The sequence below is a fragment of the Coregonus clupeaformis genome, chromosome 10 (genome assembly GCF_020615455.1).
Source record: "Coregonus clupeaformis isolate EN_2021a chromosome 10, ASM2061545v1, whole genome shotgun sequence".
In the NCBI taxonomy this organism is placed as follows: Eukaryota; Metazoa; Chordata; class Actinopteri; order Salmoniformes; family Salmonidae; genus Coregonus; species Coregonus clupeaformis.
The window spans coordinates 63,491,548-63,510,556 of NC_059201.1; the positions used below are offsets into that span (position 1 = coordinate 63,491,548).

At 42.6% G+C, this 19,009-nt stretch overlaps 2 protein-coding genes across 6 annotated transcripts; both read left to right on the top strand.

The window, feature by feature from the left end:
* Positions 1–4,540: 4,540 nt before the first annotated feature.
* Positions 4,541–10,472, top strand: LOC121550328 (THO complex subunit 6 homolog). The gene is made up of 13 exons (XM_041862554.2): positions 4,541–4,673; positions 5,020–5,111; positions 5,341–5,405; positions 5,602–5,705; positions 5,834–5,871; positions 6,015–6,063; positions 6,177–6,248; positions 6,457–6,559; positions 6,697–6,746; positions 8,712–8,774; positions 9,558–9,668; positions 9,805–9,933; positions 10,224–10,472. Exons 1-13 carry the CDS (start codon positions 4,659–4,661, stop codon positions 10,302–10,304), a joined length of 972 nt encoding a protein of 323 aa, XP_041718488.2. The 5' UTR covers positions 4,541–4,658; the 3' UTR covers positions 10,305–10,472.
* Positions 10,473–10,792: 320 nt separating this feature from the next.
* Positions 10,793–16,706, top strand: LOC123480954 (ras-related protein Rab-35-like). Of its 5 annotated transcripts, none has more exons than XM_045223173.1 (7): positions 10,794–11,233; positions 12,035–13,147; positions 13,597–13,647; positions 13,775–13,898; positions 14,210–14,334; positions 15,687–15,811; positions 16,197–16,706. In XM_045223173.1, exons 2-7 carry the CDS (start codon positions 13,087–13,089, stop codon positions 16,344–16,346), a joined length of 636 nt encoding a protein of 211 aa, XP_045079108.1. In that variant the 5' UTR covers positions 10,794–11,233; positions 12,035–13,086; the 3' UTR covers positions 16,347–16,706. The 5 variants fall into 5 exon arrangements, with proteins under 5 accessions (XP_045079112.1, XP_045079108.1, XP_045079110.1 ...); XM_045223175.1 differs by having other exon boundaries at positions 12,049–13,147; XM_045223174.1 differs by having other exon boundaries at positions 10,794–11,229.
* The last annotated feature ends 2,303 nt before the right edge of the window (positions 16,707–19,009 follow it).

Below are 19,009 nucleotides of genomic sequence, written 5' to 3' on the forward strand. Positions count from 1 at the left end.
ACAAACCCAACAGTTATCCCCAAATGTATACAGTTTGGACAGGCACAGACGTCTTTGATTCCCAATTAGTTTTCTATCAAGGTATACAGGTTTATCATTCACACTCTCATGCATACGTCACCCGTCTTAAAGAATTTTAAGTGTCTCCTTTGAACTTAGTCATATCTAGTCTGAACTGATATGTGCCATAGCGTCGCACTGCCTATTTATTTAAAGTACCTCCTATGGGTGTCTTTTGTTAACGTTTGCACAATTTAAACTTTATTTCCTAATTGTAATTCTCATTATTTACTGTTTTAAAATATTGTTTGTATTCTCAGCCAAAATGGTACACAGTTATTACACAGTTAAACGTAGTATACAGTTATCACACAGCAAAAATAGTACACAGTTATCACACTCACTCACAATACACAGTAAAACTAAATGCATGCTTTTCAATCGAACGCTGCTAGCACCCGCCCACCCGACTAGAATCACCACTCTCGACGGGTCTGACCTAGAGTATGTGGACAACTACAAATATCTAGGTGTCTGGTTAGACTGTAAACTCAACTTCCAGACTCACATAAAGAATCTCCAATCCAAAGTTAAATCTAGAATCGGCTTCCTATTTCGCAACAAAGCCTCCTTCACTCATGCTGCCAAACATGCCCTCGTAAAACTGACTATCCTACCGATCCTTGACTTCGGCGATGTCATTTACAAAATAGCCTCCAACACTCTACTCAGCAAATTGGATGTAGTCTATCACAGTGCCATCCGTTTTGTCTCCAAAGCCCCATACACTACCCACCACTGTGACCTGTACGCTCTTGTTGGCTGGTCCTCACTACATGTTCAGTCGTCAAACCCACTGGCTCCAGGCCATCTATAAATCACTGCTAGGCAAATCCCCGCCCTATCTTAGCTCATTGGTCACCATAGCAGCACCCACCCGTAGTCTGCGCTCCAGCAGGTATATCTCACTGGTCATTCCCAAAGCCAACACCTCCTTTGGCCGCCATTCCTTCCAGTTCTCTGCTGCCAATGACTGGAACGAATTGCAAAAATCTCTGAAGCTGGAGACTCTTATCTCCCCCAATAACTTTAAGCATCAGTTGTCAGAGCACCTTACCGATCACTGCACCTGTACACAGCCCATCTGAAATTAGCCCACCCAACTACCTCATCCCTATATTGTTATTTAATTTGCTCTTTTGCACCCCAGTATCTCTATTTGCACATAATCTCTTGCACATCTAGCATTCCAGTGTTAATACTATTGTAATTATTCTGCACTATAGCCCATTTATTGCCTTACCTCCATAACTTGCTACATTTGCACACACTGTATATATATTTTCTGTTGTATTTTCTGACTTTATGTTTTTTCTTTACCCCATATGTAACTCTGTGTTGTTTTTATTGCACTACTTTGCTTTATCTTGGCCAGGTCGCAGTTGTAAATGAGAACCTGTTCTCAACTGGCTTACCTGGTTAAATAAAGGTGAAATAAAAAAATAAAATAAAAAAAATAAAAAAAACACAGTCATAATCCTATCACACAGTCATAAATGACACACTTACACTCGACACACAATCGTAATTCTTTGTCACACAACTAAAGTTTCTTAGGACACACAGATAACAAAGGTATACAATGGGGCACACAGCCTCCTCTACTATGGGGCACACAGCCACCTCTACTATGGGGCACACAGCCACCTCTACTATGGGGCACACAGCCACCTCTACTATGGGGCACACAGCCACCTCTACTATGGGGCACACAGCCACCTCTACTATTCCATGGGTTTAACCATCAGAATTATCAAACATTTGCATAGTATATTATGAAATCGAAATAGTATACTGTAATTGTTATTTATAGTACAATAGGGTTCACTTACATCAAACAGGTGTTTCACAAAATTAATTTGGATAAAGCCAATATGCAGAACTTTAGTTATATAAACAATAGGTGTCTGCTTACCAGTGTTTTTAGAAGCCCGGGCACTTTGTGAAACACACAGTTCGACGACAGTGATGTCCAATAGGCTGGGTGAATTCCAGCGAAGTTCCGCTACCAGATCACAGTCGGAGGTCACCAATTGTTAGAAATTGCGTAATTCAAATCTGGTATTGGAATAAGAATCAAGAGATCTTCAATCCAAGCTTAATTTATTATATGCAAAATGTATGTATGATAAGTATGAAGGTTCGTATATACGGGTCCGCTGAGATACCACGCAGGGCACTCAGAGAACTAAACCATTGTTTACAGGTACTTTCTCAAATACTCTGACAGAGAGTTCCCACCTCTTCTGTTGGCCAATCAGAGTAAAGGACTGAGTGTGGTTTAGACTTTACTCAGCCAATCCGTTGGCGCACGTGTTAGTCCCACCCCTTGGCGCTCCACCGTTCCCAGGCATAAGTTGCTATCATAATAACCTGTAGTCAGCACCCAAAAGACTGTACGTTCCTACATCCAAGGACGGTTCACAGACAACGGTTCACAGACAACAAAGAGGCAGTGTTCGTATCTGTAAGAAATACAAGTCTTATCTGTCCTTCCCCTAACGTTCCACACATGAATTACAGCCTGTTATGTGAAACAATTTATATCAGTATAGTTCAAACCTATGCTCCTCATTAATGCATTCCTTCTAAGCTATTCATCACTTCAATCCAATTATTAGAAAATAGAACCCAACAATGGCGAGTAAAGTACATGTTGGATAAAAAAATATAATGACAGGCCTGATCGTAACAGAACATTTGTCGGTAAACTTTCCAAATGTTGACAAAACAAAATACACTAGACAAGGTGGGATCTTTTTGTGTCAGTAAAATGAATTATGCGAGAGACTCTTATGCACAAATATTGACATAACCATTTCAGTAAACTTGGAGTCACGAGATAACGTGTTGTCCTCCCGCTACGACTAGTCGGGGAAGCATCTCGAAGTGTGCAATTGCGGCCATTCCTGCATTTGCAGGAACCCCTCTTTATACTTATATTGGTCAATTTTGAAACTAGGACAGGCGGGGGCGCTCCAGTACAGTAGGTGGCGTTAATGCACAATAACGTTGGATGTCAGCCGCTGATAAACTCCACAGAAGGGGCGGGGGCGACAACGGTAGTTCGCGCCCGTCGGGCACTGTTTTCCCGTAGCAGTTCTGTTAACGACAGCGAGAGAAGCTGTTCGGCAGGCAGATGCGAAAGACACTACTACTTTAGCCAGCTAGTCCGGTACACAGCAGGTAGGAGGCGGGGGCGTTCATGCAGGAAACAATGTGCTCATGCAGGAACCAATGGAATGCTCGAGGGGGTGGGGCGTTCCTGCAGATGCAGGAATGCCCACATGCAGGAACACCCCGAATTGCGGGCTGCAGTTGCACACTTGGGAAAGGATGCAGTTTATTAGGCTACAGATTAAATAAATGATGGATTTCACAGGGTGGTGAAAGTGCAAGGTGAAAAACTCAAATGATGCTCCTTTCCAATAAATATTGAGGGTCTTATTCTGGTGATATGATCATCGATGCTTTGCTGCCGTTTGACAAATACAAACAATCTAGCTCTTTTGTCCGTAATAATCTCATCATGTAGGCTCGCACTCTTATCTGCGAGCTGTTGGCTAGAGCCCACGTGCCAATACCAGAGTGGGCACACTTGCTATATAATGCAAAAAAAATTATGAGAAAACCATCAGTAGAGTTGAAAATGCGATGGAAACCCATTTCACTTGTATTGTTTATTCGGTACATGGGAATTTAAACGGATAAATTATTTGTATGTGCACTATGTGATCACGCACTGTTTTTTTTACATGCAACAAGTCAATTTGATGGAAACATCTCTTCTGGGAAAATGCGCATATTGTTTTTATGCGGATTTTAGAACATTCACATAAAAATCTGTCGCCAATTGGATGGAAACCTAGCTACTGATGGTAAAAGAGTAAATGCAACTTCTTTCTTATAGTATCTCTGGTGCAACCACAGCCTCTACAAATATTTTTTATAACTAACCCAATATAGACCTGAGCCTGTCGTTTAAAGTGGGAGCAATCATAGTGGGCAGAGCCAAGCACGAGCTAATGAGAGTCTATTGGCGTGTTTTAGCATTTATTTGCATATTTCCGTTTGGGAACGCCTACTATGTGAAGTGCGCGTGTGGAATAACTCAATTCGCCCAGCACTCCTTCTAAACAAAGCAATTTTTAGAAACTTTGGCTACGGGTAGGTAAAGTCTACAAAACGCAGTCCACTTGGTTTGTTACAGATTCTAGTTTTGGAAACAGAAAACTGTATGGAGATTAAATGTTTAATCGATAAGAAAATTAGCAGAATGTCGACCAAAATCAATCTCGCTCCATCTTCTCCCACTGCCGGCCACTGGGCTTCCTCTCATCACCATATTTGGTAGTGGAGTGGAAACGCCAACGGGATGCTTCACATTTATACATCCGGTGAAATATCTGTCTCATTGTTATATCTGTGGCATCTATCGCTTCAGTGACGTCATGTCCCAGAATGCTTGTAAAATGTGCTCTGACGTCATATTTTGGCGACTGTTTGGTTTAAATGGGAAACACGAAATTCGCTAACAGTAGTTGAGCTCAACAATATTTATATTTTCTAACGCTTAAAACTGTATATTCGTCAGCACAATGGGTCCTGTCGAGGTAACAATTTCTACCAGCTATGCATTTACACTGTTCTCTTCTGAGCATATCAGGAATAGTAATGCAATTAACGGTAATCAAGTCGCCTCCTCAGATAGCGAAGTTAACACGATTGCTAGCAATGTGATCGTAGCTAGTTAGTTCGTTTGCACTAGTTACATGAACGCTTACAGACATATGTTATTAGTCATCTGGCTAGTTACATTTGTTAGCTAATGTTATTGTAACGTTAAACATCTAGCTAGTAGTATCATGCCCATTCAATATGTTTTAAAATGCTGCTATTGCTTTTATAAATTTGATATCTTAAATACATTAGCTATGCGTCACTGTGTTCTTCGTCCAGCACCTCCACATGTCCGTGTTCTCCCAGAGTTTCTCTCCCTGTGGTCGCTTCCTAGCCGCCGGCAACAACTACGGCGAAATAGCTGTATTCAGGTGAGACCAGACATGAAGTTTACTGGCTGCTTGCACTTTGACTAGTGTAAAATACAATGATGTGAACAGAGATGACGTAATCAGCTTGTCCTTGCAATAAAAATTGGTCATTTAAATGTTTGAATGGACAAAGCACATTTTTATCTGCAGTGCACAAGTCTCATGTATCTTATTTACGTTGGTTCTTTACAGTAAAATGCTATTCTGTTCATGTTATCATTTCCCCCAGTCTCTCCTCAGCACTTAGCCCAGATGCTACAGATCTGAGCCAGAAACCCATCCTCACATTTACTGGTCAGTCTCTTGCCTTTGATGTGTTCAAACCTTCTCTACTTGCTACTTTATGGTAGAACACCAGTGTGAAATAGCTTTCAAGACATGCTGTATCTCACCCTTCATCCCTAGACTCTCTCCCATTATGCCCCTCTTACCCCTCTTCTGTTGTTTAACTTTCTGTCTTTCTTCCCCTCCCTCGTTTATTCTCTCTCAGCTCACGAGGGGCCCGTCTTCTCTCTCTTCTCCATGGACTCTCACCTCCTGAGTGCCGGCAATGGTGAGATCAGCGCCTGGAGCTGGGCGGAGCTTATCAAGCGGGTAAGGCTGTTACAAGATAAAGCAAGCCTACCAAAATAGAATGGCTGTTTAGTGTGAACAGTATGTATTTCTATACAGTCTATGGCGGTATGTGACATAGACCAACTCTTTGTGTCTCTCTCTTCCAGAATACCAAGGCTGCTTGGACAAGGAGGCCAAATTACAAGTAAGGCACCAATCAGCCGTAAGTTTGTTTTGAGAAAACACAAGAAAGTGTACATGTGTGTTGGTTATTTTATCTCCAGATGTTTCTTTGCTGTCTGATGCTTGTAGCCAACAAGTGTGTTTCATAAATGCTCCTCTTTTCAGGTCCAGCCTGGAGATCCCAGAGATCAATGCTATGACCGTCAATCCCACAGTGAGTACACAGACACTTGTCAGATTCATTAAGTACCTCACTCCACTGAGACAAGTTCTCTATTAAATTCATGTCATGAGTTATCTCTCTCTCTCTCTCTCTCTCTCTCTCAGGAGAACAGTCTAGTGATTGGAGGAGGGGACAATAACATCCACATAATGGATCTGGAAAGTGGCGTCTTTAAGGTTTGAAAATTGCTGCGATTCTGTCTCAAGATTCAGCCATGTGATGTTGAACATTGATATAAATATTATTTGTTGCTACATCTTTTAATTTCTCTTCCTCTCTTTCTTCCAATTCTCTCTCTCTCTCTTGATCCCTCCCTCTTTCGCTATCCCACACTTAACCTTTATGTTCGATCTCTTTATTGCTCTCTCTCCCTCCCTCCCCCAGTCAGTTCTGCAGGGTCATACAGACTACATCCACTGTCTGAGTGTGAGAGAGAGGGAGGGGGAGATCCTCTCTGGGGGTGAGGACGGCGCTGTCAGGATATGGGGTGAGTGACGGACGTATCAACCTATCACTGCCTCAGGTTCCGCTGTCAGTGACTGACACATCTGGAATCAATGCATGGCTGTATTACATTATACTGTAGTGTTGTCATGTATCTCACTCTCTGAACGCCGCCTCCAGACTGCAGGACCGGCCAATCCGTGCACTGCATTGAGGTCTACAAATATGAGGTATGGTATTGGGATGGGTGGGTGGGTGCCTGCCCCTTCCCTCCATATGTACAGAAGTTATAATGTAGCATCTTTCATACATGCAAAAGTAGATCTTAAGTAATTTTGTTTCACCAAAAACATGTTTATATGTAGGCAGGGCAAACCTGTTTTGGTGATTTCTGTTATCATCAAAATAAATAAATCACAGCATATTTTTGTAGTCATTAAGCAGTTGTTACCTGATTTAAGTACAGTACCATTGGAAATTAATGTTGAAAGTTCAATTGATATATTCCTAAAACTTAAGTTGAAAATGATGCTGTTGTTGCTTCCTGTTGACAAGACATATTGATAAATAGCACAATGTCAAAACACAGTTTTAAGTTGTCAAAATCAATAACCAATATGCAGAAACAGTTTGATCTATTGAAAACGAAACAAAAAAATTACTATCTACAGATACATGTGCAACAATAGTAATCATATTACTTGTGTTTTTTTAAAGGAGTTTTTTTTTAACGTGGGGATGCGCTTACCATGGCTCAAAAACCACATGGAAACTGGATAGATGTTTACATCATTGGTTAGAGGAAAACCTGCAGAACACAGTCGGCTACATTTTGGAATGGAATGTTGCATTTTGGTACAGGGGTCACCAAAACAGAAAGACAAACTACACTGTTTTGTCAATCACTCCTATCGATTATCACATTGAAATCAATTGCGCAAGAGGAGGGAGATGAGGTCTCGCGAGGTTGTTGGTAGAGCATGGTACTTGCAACGCCAGGGTTGTGGGCTCAATTCCCATGGGGGACCAGTACGAAAATGTATGCACACTACTGTAAACTGTAAGTCACTGCATAAGAGCGTCTGCTCTTGATGACTAAAATGTAATAGTAATGCTGCATGTCCTGTTAAAACTAACACAGCTCAAAAACCACATGGAATCTGGGAATAATGTGTACATCACTGGTTAGAGGAGAATTTGTAGAAGACCGCTACATTTTGAAGTTGTATTTTGATTCAAGTGGGTCGCCAACGTGGTAAGGGTAACGCAATACTTTTTTGTTAATCACTTCCATCGATATCACGCTGAAATCAATATAACATTTGGGTGTGTAGCGCTGTTTAAACTAACACTATTCAAAGGCCACATAGAAACTTGGAATAACTTATACGTTGTTGGTTAGATTATAATTTGTAGAAGGCTTCTATCTATATTTTGGAATGGTGGATGTTGATTTTGGGAGGCTGCCATCATGGAGAAGGGGGGGAAAAAACACTTTCAACTAATCACGACCCTCCATAGGCTATCAACAGTGACAACGGTTGGTTGCTATTTAAGTGATCGTTTGACTGTCACGTCTGTGTATTGATGTGCTGCTAGCGTCTTTCATAGAGCGACCCCCCCCAAATTATCCATGCCATTTGAGAAAGAAAATGATGGCTGCCTTCTAAGTCCTGCGACCCCAATGATAAAATCTACAGTACAAAACCAAAGATATTGATCAGTTTAAAGCAATTTATCTTTTGTCATCGTGTTGAATATAAACTTTGAAACTAACATCACCAATCTGAGGGAAAAGGATAGGTAATTCCCCCCCAATTCGATGTGGTCAAAACGTTAGCTTGTGTAATGTAGTAACACATACTGTCCATATCATGGAAATTGTATAATATACATTAATTAGAGATGGCAAAATAATTATCTTAATTTACGATGAAAGTAAATTAAGCAAACTAACAGACTTTTTCAATTATCACATTTCTCACTAGTTTAACCATTTTTAGAGATTAAAAAATGCTCCTAAACACAATTTAACCAGACAGGCAGTCTACAATAGAGCGTTCATGGGGCCTGCCGAGCAGCAGGCTGAACATTTGACATCCCTATTTTATGGCACCTTTCTGCAGATTGCGGAACAAAATACACATCAAACTACTCTCTCACTTCTCTGTCTCACGCCCTCTCTCTCTTCCTAGGACTGCGCACGCCCCCAATATGGCAAGTGGATCAGCTGCCTGACGACCGACTCTGATTGGATGGTGAGGAAAGGGCAGCCCTTGCGATTAGTTGTTTTTTCCTTCTCTATTAACAGTCCCTTCCTCATCGGATGAGCTCGCTCTCTTTCTAGGCATTGTCCAGACCAGCGTTGCCAATTTAGCGACTTTGTCGCTATATTTAGCGAGTATTCAGACCCCTCTAGCTACACATAAAAAAAAAGCGACTAGCGACAAATCTAGTGACTTTTTCTGGTGTTATTGGAGACTGACGTGAAAGCACGTATCATTCTTACTCTTCTTCTCTTCTCAACGAGCAGCGGGTGCTGCTGTGGGGATGGGAGCCCCCCCCCTCGTCCCAAAGCACTCACAGGCGGCCCAGTCCTCGCGCAGCTTTTTACTCACTTTTTGTCTCTCCCACGACGTTATTCCTCTCCTACCGTGTCCATCACAATTACATGCACATGGCCAATTATGCAAATTAGGTGATGACGTAAATTTGCGACTTTTAGGGCAGCCAATAGTTACTTTCCTTACTGAGGAGTTGGCAACACTGGTCCAGACTTGTTCAGTACCTCAGTATGAAATGTGGCACTTATGTTGTTATCAGTGTGGTTGCCGTGGCGATACATTAGGGTCGACTCCACCTGTTGAATGTCTCAAGCTGTTATCTTTTACTCCTTCAGGATGAAAAGTCGAGATGCCAGAAATGTTTTCTCCCCAATTCAGATACTGTATCATTACTCATCATTTCCTCCTGCAATTTGATCTCCTTTAATGTAATTAAATAATTCTCCCTAACCCCTGTCCCTTATTTTCCCCCACCAGCTCTGTGGAGGAGGCCCATCCCTCTCTCTATGGCACCTCCGCTCCATGTCACCCACCTCCATCTTCCCTCTCTCTGGATGCCAGCGACAAGCCAACTTTTACCAGGACATGGTGAGATAAGAGTGTGTGTGATCTTCAGGGTGGGTGTGTGTGGGTCAGACTGTGTGTGGGAAGGAAGAAAGAGAGTTTATGGGTTTGTCTTTCTCTCAGTGTGTGTATTTGTGACCTCTCCCCCCCCCACCTGTAGATCTTGTCGGTGGGTGAGGGCCAGTGTGTGTCCCACTGTCTCCTGGGGGGAGAGGTAAAGGCTCAGATCCCCTGCACCCCCCACTCCCTCAACACGCTGGCACTTAACCTCAACAGCACTGAACACAGGGTAAGCGTCTTTAGACAGACCATCTGAACACTCTACATTACTCATCCAACCCCTCAGGTTAAATTTCCTCCTTCACTCATCGCCCTTGTTGTCTTCCTGTTCTCGTTCATAAATCCTGTGTGGCACAGTTGGTAGAGCGTGGCCCTTGCAACACCAGGGTTGTAGGTTCGATTACCAAGGGATACCAGTACGAAAAAAGTATACTAATGACTAAAATGTAGTAAATTGTTTTGTCCACATCATATCAAAGCTTCAGTACATGTTGTGTTCTGTTTTCTTTGCTGTTCCAGGTGCTGACAGTAGGTGGAAGCAGTCACCAGATAGACGTATTCACCAACCTGTCCTACAGAACCTTCTCGCTGTCTTTCTGAGGACACACACATATAACCTGATTTAAGCACATAATGTGGGATGTCTTTATTAATTGTTCTACACTATTCTGTACATAAAACTCATGCCTCTCTTGTCCAAAGGACGCCCATTCCAGGATTCATCCTGATGTTTTTTTATGATAATAAAATATTTTGATCGCTTTTCCATATCTGTGCATCAGTCTTGATGATAAATTAACCCCTGCATTATGCTCTGAAGGAATACGTTGTCTGAAATAGCTGAATGTCTTGTCTACATAAAGTCTTGGATTGATCAATTTAGATTTCTAGAATATTGGGTTATCTCCCCAGTGTTTCTATTTCATATTTGTAGAGATAGTAAGTAACCCAGCCTACTACTATAATAATCCCATTAAACAAGTATATTATACACAGCCCTATTTATTTAGTTTTTTTGTATGTATTGATGAGACAAGATAAAGCACATTGGGCATGATGGGAAATTTGGTGAACAGAGAGGAGGGAGAAGCACATGATTTGGATGTGAGTGACTCAACAACACTCAGGTGTGGCCTGAAGACTTCGGGCCGTTGACCAGTCTCAGGCTCCAAACTTTCCTGAGTCATCCCTCCGGAACCAAGACGTCTGTAACGGTCAACAGATCCTCTTATTCTCCTTCCGACTGACCTCCTTCCGACTGACCAAGTCATCGTTTTGTAGCACGACGCGTTTGAAATAAGCATAGAAACTTAACTACTCTCGAGGAAATCTTCCTATACCGTTATCTAGCTGAGTTGTGTTTTGCGTTTATCAAATTTTTATGAGAAAGTAACTTTTAACTTCGTCTGTGGGCGAGCGGCTAGCTAATATAGCAATCCCGAAGATCCCGGATACAAACGAATCTAGCCTCAGCTCAGGCAGTCACTGCAGATCATTGCGGGTGATAATGTCCTCTGGTTACATGGTAGGTAAGTGTGTTCAACCCACATTTCTATGGTTTAACTAAAGCAAACGTTGTGGTTTGTGTCATCAACTGTTTTTGAGTAGTTTGCGATTGTAGCTAATTTAGGAAGTGTGTTATTGTTGCGACCTAGCCAGCTTGTTTTTCTCACAGACAGCTGACGATTGTAGGTTTGGGTAGGGACTAGGGAGGGACGCTTTCCCAGGGTTTTCAGTAATGTTTTCATTGATAATCACGATGAAGAAGAAGCCCTAGCAAATATTTTAACTTTGTACCAATGTGTCAGGATTCACTTTCAAGAACTAACTCGCCCGCCTCATGTACTCTTTCCTGTTTTTATTATGGAACAAAAAACAGTCCTCAGTTCTTTCGCCCTAAATCGGCGACGCGGACAGATTTGAGGGATTCTTGAGCTGGCCCTGAAAATACTTTGTTAACTTAGTCAATATCAAATAAAAAAAAAGGTATGATACCTATACCCTCTCTACTATTTAACCCTATAACCTTTCCCCCAACATTTTGTTTTAACCTCTTCCCAATCCATTTCACCTTCAACCATATATATGCAGGCTGATGTTTCATATAGGTGTGGTTCAGATAGGCCTATATTTAATGAGTGTGTGGAGAGAGGGCAAACGGTTGGAAACATTAAATTTAGAGACACAGCTGTTCTAGTGAACAGGGAGGGGAGGGTGCATACAGGGACTGGGTTGGCATATGGTCAGGGAATTTTTGACAATGACAGACTACAGGTTAATGTCTCCTTGTGCTGTCCCTGTATATTGTCATTGATAAATGTGCCATACAGACTTTCTTTTTCAGGGTAAGGTCCAAACAAGGGAACTGAGGAAAGCCTGAAACAAACCAAATACTGTGAGGTGCCCACCATTTCTCCTCCCATAGCTCAGAGAGGAAGTGAAACCAAGGGATTGACACCGAAGCAGTTCAATGGATGAAAACGTTGCATGGACTGTAGATTGAAAGAGGAAGAACGCTCTCAGATTTTTGCTTTCGGTCTCTGCTTGTCCAACCTTTAAGGCCCCTCTGCTTGTTATTTTGTTCCTTGTAAGAGGTGCGTGATAACTTGACAGCGAGACTGTGGGAAAAGCAAGAGTGGTAACTGAGAAGAGCAGTGACGTGAATCCTTACATCCATAGGCTACCCACTGGAATATCTAAGTATTAGCTAATCAAGCAACAACAATCTGTGTACCTTGGACACATAGACCAACAACTATGAGCACTTTCAGGTGCTCATGGAGGAAGTGACTGACTCTGCCAGGCCGCAATGTGATGAGGATAGTCTCTTTGCCCTTGTAGAGTTTCAAGTGTCAGAAGTCCTTCTCCGTCTGTCACTACAGTCCAACTTTAAGGGGGGGAAAACACATTTCTGCACTGGACTGGTGGAAAGAGAACTTAGGTGAACCTGTGATGAGTCGGAATGTGGTGCTGCAATGAACTGGGAATCCCTTACTGGAGTTAGTGGGAGGAACTGGAACTGAGGTGGAACCAGAACCAACAGAGGCCTTAGCACGACAACAGAATGCCATGTACTAAACTGGAAATACGCTTGATTTAACTGGTAATTATTGCACTTTGGCGGTAACAGGAATCGTTTGTAATATTGATTAAGAATTCTGGAGTGGACTGGAACTGATCTGGGAAATAAACTGGAAATGAAATTGCAATGCAAGTGGTTTGAGGATGTTTTCTGTACAAAATCTTCTTCCATTCTGAACTGGTAGCATTGGGGGGGAAAATACTGTTTCATCCTGGGATTTGGGAAGACTGGAATCTATTCCTGTGGAACTGCATTTATTGGGAGAGAATTACTGAAACCAACAGAGCACTGTCTGCAGAAATGGCGGGGCCGGGAAAGGACTACAACCATCTCTTCAAACTGCTCATCATTGGAGACTCCAGTCAGTGCATCTTAACTTCCTCCTTCATACAAAGTTCCTGTGGTCCCTTAGTGCTTACTCTGTCTGTGTTGAAATAGTAGTGCAATTCAAGTGTAGCTGTGCTGTGACACTGATGTTTAGCAGGCAGCTCATATTGTGTGATTTAACGGACTAGGTTAATATTACTGTTTAAGCTCCTTAGTAACACAGCAAATTTCAGTCAATCTGCTTATCATTGGGTGATTATGATGGACATGCCTCACTTACTCACCAAGCTTACAGCTCTGATGACTGATGAAGGATAATTATTTGTCGCTAACTCTTCAGAAAATATGATAGATTTTAAAACATTTACTCATGATGTAGTGATATGCCTGATAGTAATGTAGCCTGATACTGTATACTCAGAAGTGAATGAAGAAAGGCCTAATCACGTAACCTCTCATCCCTGTCTGACCTCTCTGTTCTAGATGTAGGGAAAAGCAGTCTACTACTACGATTTGCAGATAACTCCTTCTCTGGTGAGTTGCTGTTCTCTATCTGGTCAATATATACTATTAAATGATGTGAATGTGTGAGTGGTTAGGAACTGTGTTTCCTATATTTTCTTCAAGAGTGTGTTTCTAACCTCTCTGCTTTGGCCTGCAGGCAGCTACATCACTACGATCGGCGTGGACTTTAAGATCCGTACGGTGGACATCGACGGGGAGCGAGTCAAACTGCAGATCTGGGACACGGCAGGCCAGGAGCGCTTCAGGACCATCACCTCAACGTAATCCATCATCTATAGCAATAATCTATCTACATGTATAGAAGCTATACATCAATATGTCAATACAAATGCTGTTTATGACCACAGTTGGTTCTGAAACCCACTGTCAGATTTAGGCTCAATTTCAGTTTCTTTCTTTGTTTTATAGTCATTAACTCAGTTAAGTGCTATTGATACCAGCCCTGGACAGAGTGCCAGCCAACGATAACTGTCCCCTGAAAAACAATGCCATGATTTCCTGTTTTTATACACTGCTCTTTACAATCCTTTGCTATTTTCCCCTTTCTCCCTCTCCCTGTTTCTCCTACCAGGTATTACAGAAATACCCACGGTGTGATTATTGTTTACGACGTCACCAACCCAGAGTCGTTTGTGAACGTGAAGAGGTGGCTTAATGAGATCAGTCAGAACTGTGACAGCGTCTGTAAGATCCTGGGTGAGTTTGGTGTGCTGAGGTGATGGATTGATGGATGAAGAGAAAGAGTAGATTGGATGAATGGATAGAAAATTAGGAATAAGGAAAATTCACTGAGGAATGACTTTGACTTCCAGTCCAATGTGCTAGCGTTATGCCTGATTGTGAACTGATAGACATACACTATATATCCAAAAGTATGTGGACACCCTTTCAAATGAGTGGATTCAGCTATTTCAGCCACACGCCCGTTGCTGACAGGTGTATAAAATTGAGCACACGGCCATGCAATCTCCATAGACAAACATTGGCAGTAGAATGGCCTTACTGAAGAGCTCGGTGACTTTCAACGTGGCGCCGTCATTGGATGCCACCTTTCCAACAAGTCATTTAGTCAAATTTCTGCCCTGCTAGAGCTTCCCCGGTCAACTGTAAGTGCTGTTATTGTGAAGTGGAAACGTCTAGGAGCAACAACGGCTCAGCCGTGAAGTGGTAGGCCGCACAAGCTCACAGAATGGGACCGCCGAGTTCTGAAGCGCATAATAATGATCTGTCCTCGGTTGCAACACTCGCTACCGAGTTCCAAACTGCCTCTGGAAGCAACGTCAGCACAATAACTATTCATCGGGAGCTTCATGAAATGGGTTTCCATGGCCGAGCAGCCTCACACAAGCCTAAGATCACCATGCGCAATGCCAAGTGGTGTAAAGCTCGCCGCCATTGGACTCTGGAGCAGTGGAAATGGGTTTTCTGGAGTGATGAATCGCGCTTCACCATCTGGCAGTCCGACGGAATAATGGTCTGGGGCTGTTTATCATGGTTTGGCCTAGGCTCCTTAGTTCCAGTGAAGGTAAATGTTAACGCTACAGCATACAATGACATTCTAGACGATTCTGTGCTTCCAACTTTGTGGCAACAGTTTGGGGAAGGCCCTTTCCTGTTTCAGCATGACAATGCCACCATGCACAAAGCGAGGTCCATGCAGAAATGGTTTGTCGAGATCGGTGTGGAAGAACTTGACTGGCCTGCACAGAGCCCTGACCTCAACCCCATCGAACACCTTTGGGATGAATTGGAATGCCGACTGCGAGCCAGGCCTAATCGCCCAACATCAGTACCCAACCTCACTAATGCTCTTGTGGCTGAATGGATGCAAGTCCCTGCAGTAATGTTCCAACATCTAGTGGAAAGCCTTCCCAGAAGAGTGGAGGCTGTTATAGCAGCAAAGGGGGGACCAACTCCATATTAATGCCCATGATTTTGGAATGAGATGTTCGACAAGCAGGTGTCCACATACTTTTGGTCATGTAGTGTACTATACTGTCCAAAACCTATTTTATTCATCCCCACTTCTCTCTCTTGCCATCCCTCAGTGGGGAACAAGAATGACGACCCCTCCAAGAAGCAGGTGGACTCCCAGGATGCAATGTGTTTCGGGGAGTCGGTGGGCGTCCGGGTGTTTGAGACGAGCGCCAAAGAAAACATCAACGTGGAAGAGGTGAGCCTAGCAGCCATGTTCTAAACCCTGGGGGCACCTCAGTCGCTTCCTCCTAGTAATAATAATAAAATAAAAATAGTCAGCTCCATCAAAATAAAACTAAAGCCTCAAATCTCCCGGATGTCTTTGGGAAAGCTGAGCTTGGGACCTGATATGTCACAGCATTTCTTATTACTGTTGTGTGTCCTTTTATAAAACGGTTATCTTATTTCACCTTAGTCATGGCGGTCACTCCCTTTCCAAGGAATAGCACTTCCGTGTGTACTGCTATGTATCAGGGTGTGTATGTATTTTACAGTCATTGCCCTGTCTCTCTCCTTCACCTTCTACCTCTCCCGCTCCCCCTCTCTCTCTCCCACTACCCATCTCTCCTTCCTTCTCTCAGATGTTTATGGCGTTCACTCACATGGTCCTTCGGACAAAGAAGCAGAGTCAGAGTCGTGCAGAGAGAGAGCGGGAACGAGAGAAGGAAACGGTCGACATCAACTCTCACAGACACAGAGAGAGGAGGAAGAGGGGGAAGAAGTGTTGCTGAGGGAGAGAAAGGGAGGAGATTTCTAAGAACAGGACAGACCAATGGAGAGTCGAGCATCCAAAGTCTGTCTGCACTCATGGGAAAAGAGCCAGGACATTACATGTTGACATTGCACTGAGACAAGATTCCAAGATGTTAAGGACGTGCTGAATTTTTACCTTAGCAGTTATTTTTATGAATGTATATTAATGTCATTTTATCATTAAAAGGGAAACTGGATCCCGAAAGTGTCAAATTATCATTAAAACCCCTAATTTAGGAAATACACTAATGACTTCAAAAGTGACTAGAGTGATGTATCTGTCTTATTTGTAATGAAAAAGATAACATGTCTAAATAAACAGTGAGCAATAAAGTAAATCTGTGTGCCTTTATATGCAATATGCCATTGCTAACACATTGAAAGTGTTGAAGAAGAAAAATAATCAGTATTTCAATGCTGAACCCCGTTACACACTTGTTTACCTTTCTTTTCTTTGTGTGGTAAATTAACACGAGATTCCCAAGTGTTTAATACACATTATCCAGTATATCCATCATTTAAAGTCAGTTTTTGCCAGTGCTTCAATGTTGATAATTAGGGCACTTACCAACAGCCCACTTAAAGAAAATAAGTAAGAGGCATAAAGCCATGTGAAGACAAATTTGGGTTATGTTCAAGATCACAACACTTTGAATTAGTTTTTGAAGGGCCAATATAATGAATATTCAATGGGAGAGGCTTAGCTCCAGAAAGATAAATGTATTATTACTTTGGAATCTCCAAACCTATGCTTCAAACTTAATGTATTTCAGACCTCAACATTCACTATACCAGGCCGGCAGATGGCGATTTTGAGTCGTTTCATCTCACTGTCCAAAGGGTATGTATGCAGTCGGCTATATACTTGTATCCCCCGTGGACCGGTTCATACATAAAACATTCTGCATTCAGGCTGCAAAGGCGATTCAATATCGCTCTCTGCTGGCCTTTGGGCTACAAACCAGTAGTTTATTTGCATAGGTGATGCAAAATATGAAAACGCAAAATAGACAGATCTATTGTAATGCAAGACTATGGTAATTGATTTCTTTTTTTACACAACTATGCATCTTGTGCCTCTTTAACACCAATGTTCAGTAACTATTTACTCAATTATCTTGAATGCACCCCTGGCTGCTCAAGCGGTTTGAGAAAAACTATTTTCACGCCACTTTGATACGGAAATGACTTTTACGCAGCAGGTCATGAGAATTAACATGCAGGTTAGGAGATTGAGGTTAAGGTCAGGAAAAGGGTTGGGGTTAGCGAAAATGCTCTCCTAACCTGCTATGAAGGTTTTGCGAGCATGGAGAGGCCAGAGATAGCCAGACTAGTAAAATGGGCTAGGGGCGGACTGGCATTTTATCCACACCAGCCCACCACTGCGAGCGCCGCCAACTCACCCCCATACACACCCTACTTAGACACAGGCAGTAGTGCTGACACAACATAGGCAGTACAGTACAGCGTTTCTCAACCATTTCTATACCAGTGACTGGCAAAACATGGTCCTCCTCCTCTTTTTTAACCAGCTCATGTTTAAAACAAATACAATATGTAAAAGAACCACTGGAGATACAACTCACCACTATAACTGTGCCTCTGCTCTAGCCATTTTGTTTGCCTCCCTGTTGTGCTGTCGATCTGTCTCAGCATCATCTCTGCTGTCACTCTATTCTTCTTCTTGTTCTCTGTATGTCTGTCTGCTTAAGCCTTATATGTTATAAAAGCCAAGCTAATAACTTAGGCTATATTGCTAATTAGTGCCTGTCATATGTGTTCCCCTGAATCAACACCTACCCTAAGTGTTAATTACTATTACGGGGCTCTACATTTTCCCCTGGCTCCACACTAACATTTTCCCCCGGTGTCACTGGTGCCACTAACTTTTACAGTTGGTCGCACCAGCCCATGATTTAGTCAGACCCAAATCATGAGTAATTATCTTAGAAAGTAATTTTGGATTGACAATTAGACTATAGTTGCTATGGCCCCCTGCAGTCAGGTCAAGACCCTGGTGAGGATGACGAGCACACAGATGAGCTTCCCTGAGACGGTTTCTGACAGTTTGTGTAGAAATTCTTTGGTTGTGCAAACCCACAGTTTCATCAGCTGTCCGGGTGGCTGGTCTCAGACGATCCCGCACGTGAAGAAGCCGGATGTGGAGGTCCTGGGCTGGTGCAGTTACACATGGTCTGCGGTTGTGAGGCCGGTTGGACATACTGCCAAATTCTCTAAAACGACATTGGAGGCGGCTTATGGCAACAGCTCTGGTGGACATTCCTGCAGTCACCATGCAAGTTGCACACTCCCTCAAAACTTGACACATCTGTGGCATTGTGTTGTTTGACAGAACTGCACATTTTAGAGTGGCCTTTTATTGTCCCCAGCACAAGGTGCACCTGTGTAATGATCCTTCTGTTTATTCTGCGATATGCCACACCTGTCAGTGGATGGATTATCTTGGCAAAGGAGCAATGCTCACTAACAAGAATATAAACAAATGTGTGCACAAAATTCTAGAGAAATAAGCTTTTTGTGCATATGGAACATTCTGGGATCTTTTATTTCAGCTCATGAAACATGGGACCAATACTTTACATTGTGCGTTTATATTTTTGTGCAGTGTATAATACCCACT

Bases quoted from the DNA above. Each gene is read 5' to 3' on its own strand.
- LOC121550328 (XM_041862554.2), top strand. The intron at 5,706-5,833 runs GTAAGGCTGTTA...TCTCTCTTCCAG, and splicing joins GGGCGGAGCTTATCAAGCGG to AATACCAAGGCTGCTTGGAC. The intron at 8,775-9,557 runs GTGAGGAAAGGG...TTCCCCCACCAG, and splicing joins CGACCGACTCTGATTGGATG to CTCTGTGGAGGAGGCCCATC.
- LOC123480954 (XM_045223173.1), top strand. From the start codon at position 13,087: ATGGCGGGGCCGGGAAAGGACTACAACCATCTCTTCAAACTGCTCATC. The intron at 13,899-14,209 runs GTAATCCATCAT...TTCTCCTACCAG, and splicing joins TTCAGGACCATCACCTCAAC to GTATTACAGAAATACCCACG. The intron at 15,812-16,196 runs GTGAGCCTAGCA...TCCTTCTCTCAG, and splicing joins AAAACATCAACGTGGAAGAG to ATGTTTATGGCGTTCACTCA.